Below are 15,899 nucleotides of genomic sequence, written 5' to 3'. Positions count from 1 at the left end.
TGCTCACGCCACTCGTTCCAGGCCACTGCGTCCCTCTCGCCACTTCATTGCCACACCGAAACAAACTTCTCATTGGCGGTATGCTCCGACTCCGCTTTGTAGCGGTGGCTCTCAGTCCGTATGGCACGGACGTCTGTTGCACTTCTTTCGCAGCGTACGTAGGCCAACCGTGCTGATCGCGGGTGCGGGGTAAGGACAACAAAGGTTAGCCGCACGGCTAACACCAGTGACGACTGCGATACGGTGCTCGCTGCGCCGTTGCTTCGCTCATCCAACCATCCGGAATGGCAGGCACGGTCATCTCGCGAGATCTCGGAAGAGAAGGGGGGGGGGGCGTGGATGGGGTTGATCCCCGTGCATGACAGCGGTCGTTTTGAGGTTTTGGGTCTACGTGGTGGGCAACCGTGCCGTGCGTCCTTCCACGTTCTATCACCGACTTCACGAACCCGCGCTGACCACGCTGCGTATGTATGTCTGTATGTTGAACTTCTTACGCACCGCACGTAGCCAACCGTGCTGAGTGGGGGTGCGCGGGGCGAGTTAGAGTCAAAGAAACCTCACAGCTCACACGGCGTGGGCAGGCTCTCGCCCAGTCGTCCATTGGCAAATGGTTGTCAGGGATACTCATTATAACATTCATCCACAGTTGGTCTCCATTGGCCACCCAGGGCCTCTCCTCCAAACCAGACACAAAGAGGCTCCTCCACGTTCTTGTTCTGCCCCTTCGTAGAACCTCCCCGACGCGCCCTCCCTTCGTTACATTCCCAGCGCTTGACCTCCCCTCGCCTCTTGATGACCACCTGCAACAATCATCCACTCGTCATTCCTGATTACACAAACACTTTGGCGATGCTGCTGCTGCGGCTGCGGCTGCGTTGGCAGTGTGGTGCCTAAACACAATTGTCAAACAATAATACACTCACATCATGTGTCGATAACTACTGTGGCCCTAAAAGTAAATATATATATAATAGCAAAGAGATAGATAGGCCAGAGAGAGCGATGCAGTGGATACATAATAGATAAATCTGGCCTCTCTATATCTCTGTGCTATGAAGAAGGTCCATTGCCCCAAACGTCGTCTTTTATATATAGTTTTTTCTCCACAGCCACACTGTGATATGGAGGGACGTGCTGAGCGTACGGAGTGCTTTAGTTTCATCCAGTACAGGTACGGAGGGGCTGCCTCTGGAATTGTATCGGCACGTCTCGACCATCTCGCCTCCTTTTCTTCCTCGTGCTCCTTGCCGTATCATCGGATTCTCGGAATCACGTCCAATGATTCTGGAGAGAGGCTGTGTGCCTCGCACCGTCTGACGCCGATAAGGTCCAGACTCTAAGCCAGCCCCCCCTGGGGCAGCGTTCTGGGAAACATCGAGAAAGCAACGAAGCCTGTGACCGGCTGTGGCTTACATCTGACAACGTGCTCATAATTCGCCATCATCATCATCAGTAGTCACGACCATAAATCCACTTCTGGGTGAAAGTTTCCATAAGCCGACGCAATCTCTCCTATCATTTAATTAATTAGCTGCCCAGCAATGATCACCAGGCCTTGCGATCAAATCACCGTGATTGTGGCCGACCTGGTCAGATCTCAGAAGCTACGCGTGGGTTGGATGGACGACTGCCCTACGAACCCGTTTACCCGAGTTCGATTCCCGCACACGGCCAACGCCAGTGACGAATATCTGAGCCGGTTCTGGACCTCTCCCTAGGTCGACTCAGCCTCAAATGAGTACCCTGGTGCGGTGTATAGGCATCAGCACTGGTGAGACAAAGGTGGTCGGGCGTGGTGCTAGCCACCCAACCCCTCGTGTGCCGTGCCGGCCTTCTTAGGCGCTACTCGCTAACAGCGCTTGCCCCAACAGTCTGTTCAGGCTATACGGGGCATACTTTGATACTGGCAAAAAAAAGGTCCCATGAGATACGGAGTATCTTTGCATTTTTTTTAGATGGACGACCGCAATATGGACAACATGGGTCGGTAAAGGCTGCTGCGTTGCTACGGTTATGGGGGGGAGCGCAGATGGGCAGCGTCGCCACATCTGTTGTTAGGCGGCACTTCTATGTTCCCCGCCTTCACATAACCAGCACTGCCGCCCTGCGTGGTGAAGGTGTGGCCACATCACACCCCCACGCCGCTTCTCCTCCCACCGCCGCACAGGTGTGGAGAGTCGCGCTCATCCAGCAGTGGATTGAAACTCAGCGCCCGTAGTAACCACACGCGCGCGCGCGCGATGAATGCGACCCGCCCGGCGCATAGGACACGAAGTGGGTGACCTCCTCGGGGTAATTCTGTGCAGCGACGATCCCGCCGCAGATGTGAAGGCGCCGTCGATAATCCGCGATCCGTGCCTTACCCCAAACGCAGGGTCAGAGACGCTCGTAAAGTTGTGCTGAAGTCAACGCCTGTATAATTAGTCCCCCCCCCCCACCACGCGCGCTTTGCTCAGCGACTTTTAAGGGAGGAGGACGACTTATCGATTGAACGACAGGGACACGCGCATGTACGACGCGCACGCGCGCACACGCACACACACGTAAACATACACGGGCACGCGCGCGCACGCACGTAAACATACACGCGCACACGGAATGTTCGGGACACATCCCTGCCTCTCGCATCGCCCCACACATTCCCACCATCCATCTCCCAGCGCAACTCATCGACCCACATACCCTCATCAGCCGCCTCATCATCTCTGTTACACCCCCCACCACCCACCCAACCACCGTCCAACACACTCCTAAACCCCTCAACCAAAAACGTATCTCTCCTTCCTAGCCAAGAATAAACCAAGAACTTAACACCACCATCAACAGCACGCACGCACTCACTCACCCACCTCCCATTCCATCCACCACCTCCTCCTCCTCCATCCCCTCCTGGTGTTCCCCTCCTCTCCCGCCCCTCTCCTGGTGTCCCCTCCCCCCTCGCCAGCACCGCCTTGATCCCACGCGCGTGTCCTGTGGGCTTGTGGGATTTGGGGGCTTTATATTCCACTCAAGGCTCGAGGCAAAGCTTAGACTCTGCGTGGCCACCCCGCCTGCCGACTCTCCCCTCGTCTCTCCTCTGCCGTCCCAGGTGAGAGACAATGAGGCGAGAGCACGAGAGATGCTGGGGAGAGAGGATGAGAGATGCATGCCAGAGAGGATGAGACATGCTGAGAGAGAATTGGAGAGATAGCAGGGGAGAGAGTGAACGGGAGCGAAGAGAGTGGTGAGAGGGAATGAGAGATTGTAAAATTGGGAGACATTTACAAGCGATAATTGCAAATAAATTAGGGCAACATGGGATGAGACTGAGAGGCTCAGATAAGTAGCCAAGAGGATGACGGAGAGAATGAGAGAGAGAGGATGACAGCGACAATGGAAGGTGCGTAGAAGAGGCGATTAAAGCGAATCAGAGTGAGAAAACCACAAAGATGGTGCAATGAGACAGACGGAGAGACAAACGAGAGAATGACAGAGAGAATGAGACGCAGATAATGGGAGACACACACAAGAGGATGAATAACAGAGAGAATGAAAATGACGGTGTCGATAAGAGAGACACGGATAACGAGAGACAGATGACAGAGAATGAGTGACAGGGTAGAACGAGAGACAGGCGAGAGGATGAATGGGAGAGTGCAGACGGAGAGACGCAGTGGGAGACAGGGCTAAGAGGAAATGAGAAAGAGAATGATTGAGAAAGCAGAGTGAGACAAAGGGCGGACAAGTGTGTGTGTTGCACGCGCATGCATCTCACATGCGTTGAATCTATAAAAAAAAAGTTAATAATATTCGTCGGCAGTCCCTCGGGGTTCGCGGAATACGTCCATCAGGTTTGGTGGTTGGCTCTTGAGGTGACTGAGGAGTCCGATTCTGGATCCGCAGAGATCTGGGCGCCACGCAGTCCAAGGTGGAAGTGGCGATCCGCAGTGCCGTGAAAGGACAACAGAATAATGATGGCCTTTCGTGATTTTAAATAATGATTTGTGTGCTGTGAGGAAGAAGGGTCATTATCCGAAACGTCGCCTATTATATAGGTTTTTTATTTTTTCCCGTTGAATTCCGCGGTGTTATGGCCGAGTGTTGAGCGATTGTTTTGTTGCTAACTGTGATCGTGCACCACCGCCAACGAAGCATCAGCAAATGGTTTGTTGATCGGCGTCGTGTCTGCTCGGCCTAAGGCAGCGGCCGGAAACCCGCGGTTCCGGAGTCTAATGCGGCTCTTTACGAACTGCATCGTGACGTGTTTTGTATTATTATTCTTATTAAGGCCAATCGCCGTCTAGTATTCACGCGTGCATTGCGCCTCTTGAAATATTGGGAGTTTTTTTTTTTAAACTACCGAATGTTTTTGTTTGGCGGTTTGCCTACCCCAGGGCTAAGGCGCGCGCATCCGGAAGGGACCTTCGCTAAGAGGCGACGCGTCTCTGTCGGGCGCGTTTTGTCGCGGGGCATGCCCGCGCGATGTGTTTGTTTGTTGTTGTTGTTGTTGTTCCTGCGCTCGTGCAGTAGCGGAGCTTCGGACGCAGATCTTGAGACGGGTTACTCCCAATAACCATCGTGATCGGTAGCTGCTGAGGGGTGCATCGATTACAGCAGTGGTCTAGCCAGCGAGTTGGCTGTGTTAAGGATAATCTCGTCTCTGCCACTGGGATGTGGAATTATGATGATGTCTATCACATAATCGACACATCGTATGATAAGTGCTATCATCATAATCTATTAAATGGAATCGTAATCATAAAATGCATATATTATCATTATCACGGTCTTCATCAATTGTATGATCAGCTAAGTCTAATCCTCATCACCATTAATTAACTATTAGAATCATCATATACATATCTGCATCATTGTCTATTAAATGCAATCATCATCAAGTATCTATAAGCATCGCGATCAATTATACACAACCGTAGTACAAAAATAATCACCATCTAATCATATGCAGTCGTCGTCATCATCATCATCATCACAACCACCTCAGCGAGGAGGCTACCAATTAGTCGTAAAGCCTTCAGTGACCGTATTAAGTTTAATTTTAGCTCGGCCACATGTGGAATTTCGACGCGGCTCAACAGATCCGATAACGAAATCAGGCACCTCCCGGCAATTGGAAGATCGCGAGGCATCCTTGAAGCGAAATTTTTAAAGTTTACCAGTGGCCCCGTAAAAAAACATTCACTCAGAAGTTTGGCTCCAAGACGATTCACCCCGAATGCACCCGGATCTCGACGGATCTCGGTGGCTAAGCAAGGATTAGAGCCCGGATAATCGTTGGATGGAAGACTGCCTGCGAATACTTTGGATGTTGTGGGCTCGTGCCGTGAGGAGGCCACAAGATGGAATTCTTAGCAGTGGAATCTTGAATGCATCCGTGCGTAGCTTTCGTATGCCCGGTGGGTTGTATCCAAGTTCTCCAGTTCCCTTCCACACGAATCCCAGTGCTGTATCTCAGTGTGGCAGGAAACCTCATGAAAAATAATATTGAGACTCGGGCTTCCTGAGCACTAGTATTAATATAACACGAATAATATACGACTAATAATGCCAAGTATCAGTAATATGTGTATACATTTTACGGTATTATTTACAATGCGTGTAATGACATTATTAGTATTGCTGTTGAAAGTGATGTTACTGCTGTTGCAATAGATTTTGCTTCAGTTGAAAGGGATGTTACTGCAGTTGCAAGCGACATTACTGCGGTTGAAATATGATATTCCTGCAGTTAACGTTGATATTACTGCAGTTGAAAGTGATGCTACTTCAGTTGACCGCGATATTAACGTTTTCCTCACCAGATATTTTCCGGAACGCCTCTAGGCCGGTGCAGGGAATATCGGCGTAAGGCACTTCCACGAGAGTACAAGGAATGCATACCCCCCCCCGCCCCAATAACAATCACACATTGCCGTGGCCCCGTATTGCCACAGCCTTACGAACAGGCTAAGGACGAAGGATTTGCGTGGATGTGGCGTGGCCAAAATCATTCGCCGCGAGACAGCGCGTCCACACCGTTGTGGCGGCTGAAATCATGCGGTGGATATCGCTGCGGGTGATGTCGGTGGTTGACCCGAGCACGTCGCTCGTGATGGCCGCAGCACCTCTCAGGGTGAACGGAGGACGCGTGGGGATGAAGGCCGAGACGCGCAGTCAGCGCCAAGACGCATGCCTCTGAGATTTTAATTATAGCTCTCATTTATTCTATCTCCAAACAAGGCAGGGGCGAGGGGCTGGGGCAGTTGGTGGGGGGGGCGGTGATGCGATAGAGGGGTGGGGTGGGTAGTGTGGAATTCGCTGCGAGGGTGTATGTAAGAGTGTGTGTTGTGTGTGTGTGTGTGACCGTCAGGTTGGGGAGCGGTAGTGCAGTGGTTAGCGCGCTGCGCTGCGAAGCCGGCGACCCGAGTTCGATTCCCGCTCACGGTCGACACCAGTGACGATTATCTGAACCGGTCCTGAGCCTTCCCCAGGTCTACTTAGCCTTAAATTATTAGTACCTGGTGCTGTGTGTAAACATCGGCACTGGAGAGACAAAGACGGCCGGGCGTGGTGCTGGCCACCCACCCACTCGTGTGCCGTGCCGGCCTTCATAGGTGCTCACATAACAGCACGTGCCCCAACAGTCTGTTAAGGCTATACGGGGGATCTTTGTCTTCGTATGGTTTATGTTAGAGGGGTGATGGGGGTCACGGGTCACGGGGAGGAGAGGGAGCGATGAGGGGGGTGTGTGGTTATAGGGGTGAGATTTTGGGACGTGGGGAGGGGTGGGGGTCAAAAGGTCTGAGAATATTATTTTTCGAGTGCTGGTTACGAAGACAATGGCACGAGAGGCAATTATTCCCCAAATCATACGAATAATTCATTTACTCTCGACTCTGATAATGGTATCAGGTCACACCATAACCATGATTTTCCATGATCATGAACCATGGTCTATCCACCAATGGACGAAGCCCTCCCCAAAAAATTGGCACCATTCCTCACTGTCCTGCAATGCTGGAACCATCCATCTCTTGCTTGCACGATGAGCTGATCAGAAAAACTCTGAAATCCATAGGCCAATCTCATCACGACCTGCAGTATTTTACACCCGATGTCAAATCACTCAGCACTCTCGCTCATGTCCTACTCATTGCTGACCGCGCTTAGACTCACAATAAATCTCAGACCATTTTATCGGCAACTTGCCAAATACGAAAATATAAACTGCTTGAGCCAGGCCCTATTTTAAGCAAAAATGTCTGCAAGTTGGGAGTGACGATAACAATTAGCTGGGGATCAAAGTAGATTGACAGCACAACCTGGCTGGCAGGCACAGCCAAAAGTGTCACAAGTCCATACTTGGCATATGCTGACGTGTGCATGTGTGTGTGTGTGCGCGCGGTCGTGCGTGTGTGTATATATATACACTCCGTATGTCACTGCTTGCGAAGGATTCTTCGGTTCGCGCGTGGCAGAAGGTCCAAGAGAACTAAATAAGGTGGAAGGGAATGGCAAGCATTCGACCCGTCGGCGGTCCTACATTGAACTGACACAGATGAACTGCTCCAGTTGAACTGGCACAGATGAACTGCTCCAGTTGAACTGACACAGATGAACTGCTCCAGTTGAACTGTCACAGATGAACTGCTCCAGTTGAACTGACACAGATGAACTGCTCCAGTTGAACTGTCACAGATGAACTGCTCCAGTTGAACTGTCACAGATGAACTGCTCCAGTTGAACTGTCACAGATGAACTGCTCCAGTTGAACTGTCACAGATGAACTGCTCCAGTTGAACTGTCACAGATGAACTGCTCCAGTTGAACTGTCACAGATGAACTGCTCCAGTTGAACTGTCACAGATGAACTGCTCCAGTTGAACTGGCACAGATGAACTGCTCCAGTTGAACTGACACAGATGAACTGCTCCAGTTGAACTGTCACAGATGAACTGCTCCAGTTGAACTGGCACAGACGAACTGCTCCAGTTGAACTGACACAGATGAACTGCTCCAGTTGAACTGGCACAAATGCGGCGAAGCGCGCGTCACTTTCGACGGATGTCCCACGACGCAGCTCCCGTTCATTGTTGCGACGAACACGGGTTGATGAAGATGAAGTCACGCACTTGACAATCTTACAAGTGGTTTGCCCCACCAACTGTTGGCGTGGGAGGGCCTTGCATATACCACACCATGGTGGGTCGCGGGCGATTGTGTAAAAATTCAAATCTAGGATTGTGTGATCGTTTGAAGCATACTCCGCCCCGCCCGTCGCTGTGACGGGGAGTCGAAGTCAGGATCACGAGTTCAGAGCCCCAATAAGATGTAACAAAAACTAAAACATTCATACCATTTTTTTGGAACATTCCCAATTTAAAGAAACAAACATTAAAACATTTGAAACACTTGTACTTAATCAAACGCTGAATCAAGGCACAGTATATACAAACAATCATCGGCAGCGGCCATGCTCTAGTCACTGGCGGATGAGATTCTCCCCATGCCAATCGCCACCCCACGTGGTTCAGCGACGCCGCAGTTCATCTGACGCCCGCGCTCACCGCTCACCGCATCGCTCCGTGCTCATCATCGGAGGTGCGGGGGAAGGACAACAAATGAAACGCAAAGTACACCGTTGGAACCTCATTTGCCAGTAAAAATATGATAATTGGTTTTTTACCCTTCTATCTGGCAACAAAACTGACGCCTTTTGGCGTCATCTGGTCCAACCCATGTGAGACTAGGCTCTAAGGAAAGCTGTCTCGGGTGTGGACCAATCAACATCAAGGACAGTGCATACATTATCACTTATCAGAGTTATGTTTTTGTTTGCATTATGACTGCAGGTATTGTGGTCTATGTAAACATGACTCCTTGTTAAAAAAAAAGGTGTCAGTTTTGTTGCCAGATAGAAGGGTAAAAAAACAATTATCGAAACGCAAAGTAGTTTTATAGACGTCAGTTTAGCGATCCCTCCATTGACTGCTATTCCGCTACCGGTCTCATCAATCACCCGCCGCGATGCCTTCCAGCCAAGTTACGTGCCCTTGCACCAAGCCCACTTCACCTTTCTTGAGAGTCACTGCGATGTCTCTGCGTTTGAGTGTCTTCCCTGGATCCCGCGTGCTCATCTCTCTGTCTCCAGCGTTAATTCCGGGAAATTTAAAACCGCCATCAGAAAGTGTCGAAGGACATTGTGTCTGCAGGCTTACAGATAGGGAAAGAATGAGATCAGCTCGGTGTTGGGTGTTGGGTCCACGTTAAACATAGCTTGATAAGGTACACTGCATATCTGGAATGCATGAAGATGTATTAAAATAGCTAGTTAGGGTGTGCGATAGTGTACAACGGAATATGGAATTACGTCGGAAAGCATCTAAATATAGACGATTGTTTCCACGCTGCACAGAAAAGGCAACGGGACTAGATTAGCTGGTGTCGACTGTTAGGCGACCAGGGAAATCATCATCATCAAATTGCACATTTAATGACAGGTTACGTTACACATTTAAGGGAGATCTTTTGGGCCGTTCGGGCTTCTTCAGAAGAGACCATTCAAATAAAAACCCCACTTAAATTTCGATTTAAAGCTTTCGTGACTGCAGGGATTTATCTGATTGGTTCTTCCGGAAAAAAAGAATTAAAAAAATGTTTTATTTTTATTCTTTTATTATTTCTCTTCTACGTGACTTTACCGAAAGAACCAAGAATAAAAAAGACCCCACTGTCATATGTTCCTGGCCTGGATGGGCTCAGTGGCTTGCTGTGCACCGCCGTACGAACCCGGCGACACCGAGTTCGAACCCCGGCCCTGGCCAAATGTTAGCCGTGAGAGTTATATTCGAACCGGTCCTTGATATTCTTTGGTTCTTTTCGGTTAAGTCACGTCTAAAAATAAAATAATAAATCAAAATAAAACAACACATTACGACGTTTTATTTTGATTTATTATTTTATTTTTAGACGTGACTTAACCGAAAAGAACCAAAGAATAATTCCTGCAGTCACGAAAGCTCCCAAATTAAGATCGGTCCTTGATCCCACATCATCATCATCATCGTCGTCATCACCAACCCGCACTGACCAGCATGGTGAAGTATGGTCAAACAAACATGGCATGCGGACGGCCTTACCGTAGCAGGGGATTGATAAAGGTGCTGCAGAGAGATACATTCGCCGATATAGCTAATCGGTAACGAGGAATCGCATCGCGCTACTCAGCCTGCTGAGCTGTGCAGAGCAGGGAGCAGGAGTTGACGAGAGCGTTCGTAAGAGCAATGCTCCAGCTGGTCTTGTGGTGTAGCACAGGAGGGCGGTCATTGTCTAATTGCTTCGAGCATACGCCGACGACATCGAGGGTTTTAGCAGCACGGCCGTGAGAGGCACGATCTTGATGGAGCTCGGGTGAGCAGTTCGATCGATCGAAGATCAGTTCGGTTGATCGACATCGACACAGAACCGTGCAAATACGTCCGCCACCTACGTGCCGCGCTGCCGTCCGTCGGACTCCCGTGAGAGATGTGTCATAAAACGCTGCTGTTCACGTTGTGGATGTGTGCGTGCCATGAGGTTGATGATGCTAATCGGCGGTCGGATAGGGCTGTTGCAAGAGGTGCTGCGTACTGCTCCCGAGCACCTTTTATGGCGAGAGTGAACCAGTTGCTACCGGCCTCATGCACCGACGAAAATCGGTATCGCCTCCTTGTCTGGGGTATCCCTTAGATTGACTCAGACTCAACAAAATGTTGATATTTTTTTTGGTGACACGCGGTCAACAACAACAACAACGCGATTGAATGTGGAGGAGAATACGGGTCAAGCAAATGTGGGGCTGGTCACCCCCGCATCAGCATTAATATGCGCTCGCAAACACCATTCGCGTTGCCTGCGTTCGTGCGCTTAAAAATACACATCTGGGTCAACCGAAGGAGCCCCGCGGGGAGAGATGTTGGTGGTGATGTCCCGACATCGCTGTGCGGCGACTTCACGTTCCGAATTTGCGATGCGCGCGGCTGTTATTGTCGCTGCTATATATATAACGCGATGCATAGAGGGAGCGTCCGTGTCAGCCCGATTTCTTCTGACCAGCTCCCCCCTACTCGCTCAGTGTAAAAATACAACTGAGCAATGGAGGACAAGTCTTGCTAGACAGGGATTCAATTTGGAGTTTGGGGTTGGGGAGGATGGTGGTGGGGGGGGTGAGAGGGATGATGCCTCGCCCGGACCCGCGGTCCTTCCCCCTACACCTGCCACGATCTCTCCCCCCGCCCCAACACGCACTCCGCTTTCCACAGTGGAACCAGCAGCGCCGTCGATCAGATCAAGGGAGGGGCGCGGGATGGTGGGGGAGGGTCGGAGGGAGGGGGGGAGACAATGCATGGGGCGGGCACGGCAGAGCGCGCGTTGAACGCAACCTCGTAGACGAAGGTTCGACGGAATGTGTGACGGACACTGCGTTTTGTCTTTCGTGCATTCTGCTCCGGCTGCCTGGCCGCATTTGGCGGAAACGAGGCCCATCGTCGCGTGGCCGTGCTCATTGCAAGCCGAAGGCCGCCACTCGTGTTCAACATCGTGCCAACTTTGTTTTCCACTTGACTATAAGAATTTGCAATGGGTGGCTGATCCTTCAAAGGGGGGGGGGGGGCTGGGGGAGGGAGGGAGGGGGGCTCAGCCACTCTGATGCTACGATGATCGTTCAGTGTGGTGAGGGGGGGGAGTGGGGGGGAGGTAGCAGGAGGGGGGGCTTAGCCCCCCTGATTTTACGCGGCTGAGTTGAACTACGGCAGCCCAGGTCGGGGTTGGGCCGGGTCAGCCTCGCATTGGAGTTTCGCGAGGATTGCCGTTTGAGGATGCGCGGATGAAACAAGATTCCATGTAGATTTGAGGGGATGGTGGCGAGGGGGGTGAGTTTGAGGGTCTGCACGGCTAGGGAGGGGAGGGTGTAGTGAAATCCGATCTCTCGTGCACAGCTGCAATTTCACCCCCACCCCGCACCCCCCAACGCGTCAAAACGTCGGCCTTCCCCGCACGCACCTGTCCATGGTGCCCGCTCTGTCTCGTCAACTTTGCGGGCCCTGATTGATGCCCCGGTGGGTGTCTGGGCGCCGTGCGAATCGTCACAGCGGCGCGCCGCATGCAGCCGAGTCCGTTAAAATAACCCGGAGACGTTGAGGGCGCGAAACGGGGAGAATGCGGCCACAGGGAGTAGAGGGGGTGATCAGTGCGTGCCTCCAGCGATCTGGCCATCCCAGGCAGAATCATCAGAATCTTTATTTGGACTGGAGAAATCCGATGAGCTACGAAGTTTTTTTTTTTTTACAGATGTCCAGTTAGGGCGGATCAGAAAGTTAGAGCAACAAACAATATTTTAAAAAACACGATAGGAAGTGCAAAGTATGGAAAAGGTAAGCAAATAACAAAAAAACTACACTATTATATTTGATTTAGCAGGTAAAGCCCACTGAGCTATTAACTTCTATTTCTGCAGCGACCTGGCCACAAATTCCCGGGGAAAAATCACGCGTGCTATGGTACAACACTTCCAGGTCGGCGCTGGATGAGTCACACACTGCCACCTCCTGTCCGCCTTTGTATCTCTTAAAGGCGATCGCGGTGATAATAACGATGATGGTATTTCGTGACAATTGGGCATGACTCGCTGTGCGGTCCCACACTGCAAGCGCTGTCCGTCTTGTAACATTATCCGACGAGCGCGTGTCCCAATGACAGCTTGCGCAAGGACAGGTCGCGCTGTGTGTGCGGGGGTGGGGGGTGGGGGGCCCTACCTCCTTTTATTGACCCCGACCTGAATGACTTCCCAGAATAGGCCCTAATAAACAAACCTCAAATATCACTCGCGCAGGTATTCAGCCGTGGCGACCGAACGGTCGACCGCTTGCGGCATCGTGCGGTTTCATCTTTCTCTGGAGGTCATTATCCATGCTCGCTGTTTGCCGCAGCGAGGCTTCGAGCAATTGTGCGTGGGGACTTTACGAAAATATATATTTTATAAGTGAGAATGCTGCCCGCAAAGTCTCCCAGTTGTCTCCAGGAATTCTGCAGACAAACTGGGGGCCGTGATATTTGCTCGTACATAACGGTTGTTGTTTTTTTGTTGGGTGGGATCGAGTAAATATAAGCATGTCGTTAAACCCGCCACCACCCGACACAGCCAATTAGTAAGATTTGTGCGGTAAACAAGTCGTGCCAATTAGTCACTACTTCAGCACACCGGCGTGTTGGAGAGTAAACCCACAATAATTATAATTCGAGTACGACGTTTTGCTGCTGATTACAACATTCAGCTTCATCAGGCGATATCCAGAATTATATTTACGCGATCTAAACGATCCCTTTATTATGGATACAATTGGTCGCAAAAGCCTATATGTTAAACTCCTATTTACCGTTGTAAATTTCGTTAGATGCAATCAAACCTACACGGATTCTCTTGATGCAGTATAAGTTATAACTATAGGGACACAGTCTTAACAACGTCAAAATAAATAACGGCCAACCATGCCATACGTTTAACTTCTTTCGCACCGCACGTATCCAACCGTGCTAATCGGAGGTGCGGGGGGGAATTGACCACAAACGAAACAACATAAAAGATTTCAAAAAAAAATCTCGATTGTAAAATGCATTGCTCCAGTAGACGATCCTGACATCCGCGTACTGAGCCGAGTTATCTCACGGCGCCGTCTCCCGCTGTGTGCAGCCCCCTCCGTTTGTGTCCCAGTCTGCTCATAAGGCAATCCTGCTCCACAACACGCGTCACGGCGTGCACGTGTCCACGATTAGACGCCGGGGATATCCCGCGTGCCCCTAGCTGGCCCTCGGTGGCTCCACAATCACGTTGTCCAGTGCTGCACCAGTCCCGTGGAGATCAACATGGTGACTCCGTGTCCCCGGAGTCCATCGCGGTGTCTCCGTGTTGCCGTGTCTCTCCGCCTCGGTGTCCCCGTGTCTCTGTGAACTTATGTTTCTGCATTTCCATATCCTTCTATCCCTGTGTGTCCATGTCCCCATGTTTCTGTTTCCCCATGGCTCCATGCCCCTGCGATCACCTGGCCATGTCCCTCTGTCTCTGCGTCTCAGTTGTACCCGTATCCCCATCATCCCATTGTTTCTGTATCTCCGTGTCTTCGTTTCCACGTGTCCCCGTGTCTCCATGCATCACCGCGTTCCTGTGTCTCCGCGTCGCCTGTCTCCATTGTCCAGTGCAAAACCGGTTCTTTTTCACGGGATGATAAGTGGCTGATGGGCGGTTGTGGGGTCATTGTCGACTAAAATGGGTCGTTACTGTGAACGCGGCCCGTTCTGCCCGCCCACTGCAATGCTAAATGATAGCACGTGCCATCGATACGTCGTGAAATTCACGGCGCTTGTTTTGTTCTGTCGCGCTCGCAGACTCAGCCGCCGACCATGTCCGAGGAGGAAGTTTATGAGGAGGAGGTCGAGTAAGTGCACCGCTTGAAATCGCACCGCTGCCACTTTCTCACTTCCAAACAGAGTTTCGAACAATTCTCAGCCATTTCCACCGTTCAATGGGGGCTTCTCCCAAAGCGCGTCGCTCACGTGGGGTTATTTCACCATACTTCACCACTCTGGTCAGCACGGATCGGTGGGGGGAGGCGGGGGCTCAGGGGACACTGGCCACTGATGTTGGTCGTGATCTGGAAGCGAATTCAGGTCGCCACGTGTACAGTTTGTTGTCCTTCCCACGCACCTCCGATGAGCACGGTTGGCTACGTACGGTGCGAAAGAAGTTCAACATGCGCACACACATTGCGAAGTGGACGAGCCATCGACACCGCCGTAGTATGATAAAAACAGCGACAATTTGTTATCTTTTTTCCCCGTAATTTGGTAACGAATCCACTGTGTGTGTGCTACATTCCAGCTTTCTAAGCCCTTCTAGAACCTCGTCAGACGTTTCGTCACTCGCGTGTGAGCTGTGTGAGAGCTGTGTGAGATCTGTGTGTGTGTGCAGTGAACATTGTAGCGCAATCAATGACTGTTGGAATATCCACAATTATGACCGGCAGATCAACACGCGCAGCAGATGTGCCTCATAATTGACACTGGACCCTGCTGTCGTTATAATTGATGACTCCCAATCTACACTGCATGGCATTGCTTCCATGTAACATTTCGCATCTATTCCATATCGCTCAGGGCTGAGCACGTTATTTTATCTTGTCAACTATGTATGCAACTAGTTTATGAACTTAACACATGTAGGCAATATTTGTATATGTAAAAAAAGTGGTGCAGTGACGCAGTGTTTAGTGCACTGCTCCATGAATGTGATGATCTGGGTTCGATTCCCGACCATGGCCAACATGAGTCAACAAGAGTTTGATCTGGATCGGTCCCGTGGGTATCCCAACTTCACCAAGCAGCACTGATCATCGTGGTGACGAATGTTCAAACAAAGCCCACGGCACCTCACGGTGTGCGGAGGTCTTCATCCAGCAGTGGATCTAGAAAAGGGGGGGGGAGAGGTTGTACATGCACACACGTGTATAATCCGTCGTGGTTTTCTCTGATTGTGTGTTCTGTCGTGTGTTTCTGCTTCTTCTCGTTTCGACAGGGAGCAGGAAGGTAATGTCACGGCATCGCAGACGCATGGGCGAGGGAGCGTGGGCACACTCGGTGATACCAGACTGATGCCAGGCTGGTACCAGGCTGATGCCAGGGTGCACTGGTCAAACCTGGTCCTCAGACCTTGACCGCGATAGTGTGTACAAATACAACTCCATAGCTAACAACACCCCCCCCCCCCCCCCTATGAATCCATGAGGAATTCCAACTGCCCCTTGCTAAGGGGTGGACCCGTGCATCGATCTGTCGATTAATAATATGAATAACTGTGTAAGCCCATGAGACGCACACACACACACACGCGC

General features: G+C 51.0%; 1 protein-coding gene across 1 annotated transcript; it reads left to right on the top strand.

The window, feature by feature from the left end:
- The first annotated feature begins 316 nt into the window (after positions 1–316).
- On the top strand, positions 317–15,736 carry LOC144936417 (uncharacterized). The gene is made up of 4 exons (XM_078863466.1): positions 317–464; positions 3,013–3,088; positions 14,398–14,447; positions 15,584–15,736. Exons 1-4 carry the CDS (start codon positions 340–342, stop codon positions 15,720–15,722), a joined length of 390 nt encoding a protein of 129 aa, XP_078719592.1. The 5' UTR covers positions 317–339; the 3' UTR covers positions 15,723–15,736.
- Positions 15,737–15,899: the final 163 nt, after the last annotated feature.

The sequence above is a fragment of the Lampetra fluviatilis genome, chromosome 16, assembly GCF_964198595.1.
Source record: "Lampetra fluviatilis chromosome 16, kcLamFluv1.1, whole genome shotgun sequence".
Taxonomy (NCBI): Eukaryota; Metazoa; Chordata; class Hyperoartia; order Petromyzontiformes; family Petromyzontidae; genus Lampetra; species Lampetra fluviatilis.
The sequence above is the reverse complement of the archived record's forward strand: the minus strand, read 5'-3'. Positions and strand labels throughout refer to the sequence as shown.

Coding starts and splice junctions, on each gene's coding strand:
- LOC144936417 (XM_078863466.1), top strand. CDS start 340: ATGGGGTTGATCCCCGTGCATGACAGCGGTCGTTTTGAGGTTTTGGGT. Junction 465..3,012: donor ACCCGCGCTGACCACGCTGC/GTATGTATGTCT, acceptor ATTCCACTCAAG/GCTCGAGGCAAAGCTTAGAC. Junction 3,089..14,397: donor TCTCTCCTCTGCCGTCCCAG/GTGAGAGACAAT, acceptor TCGCGCTCGCAG/ACTCAGCCGCCGACCATGTC.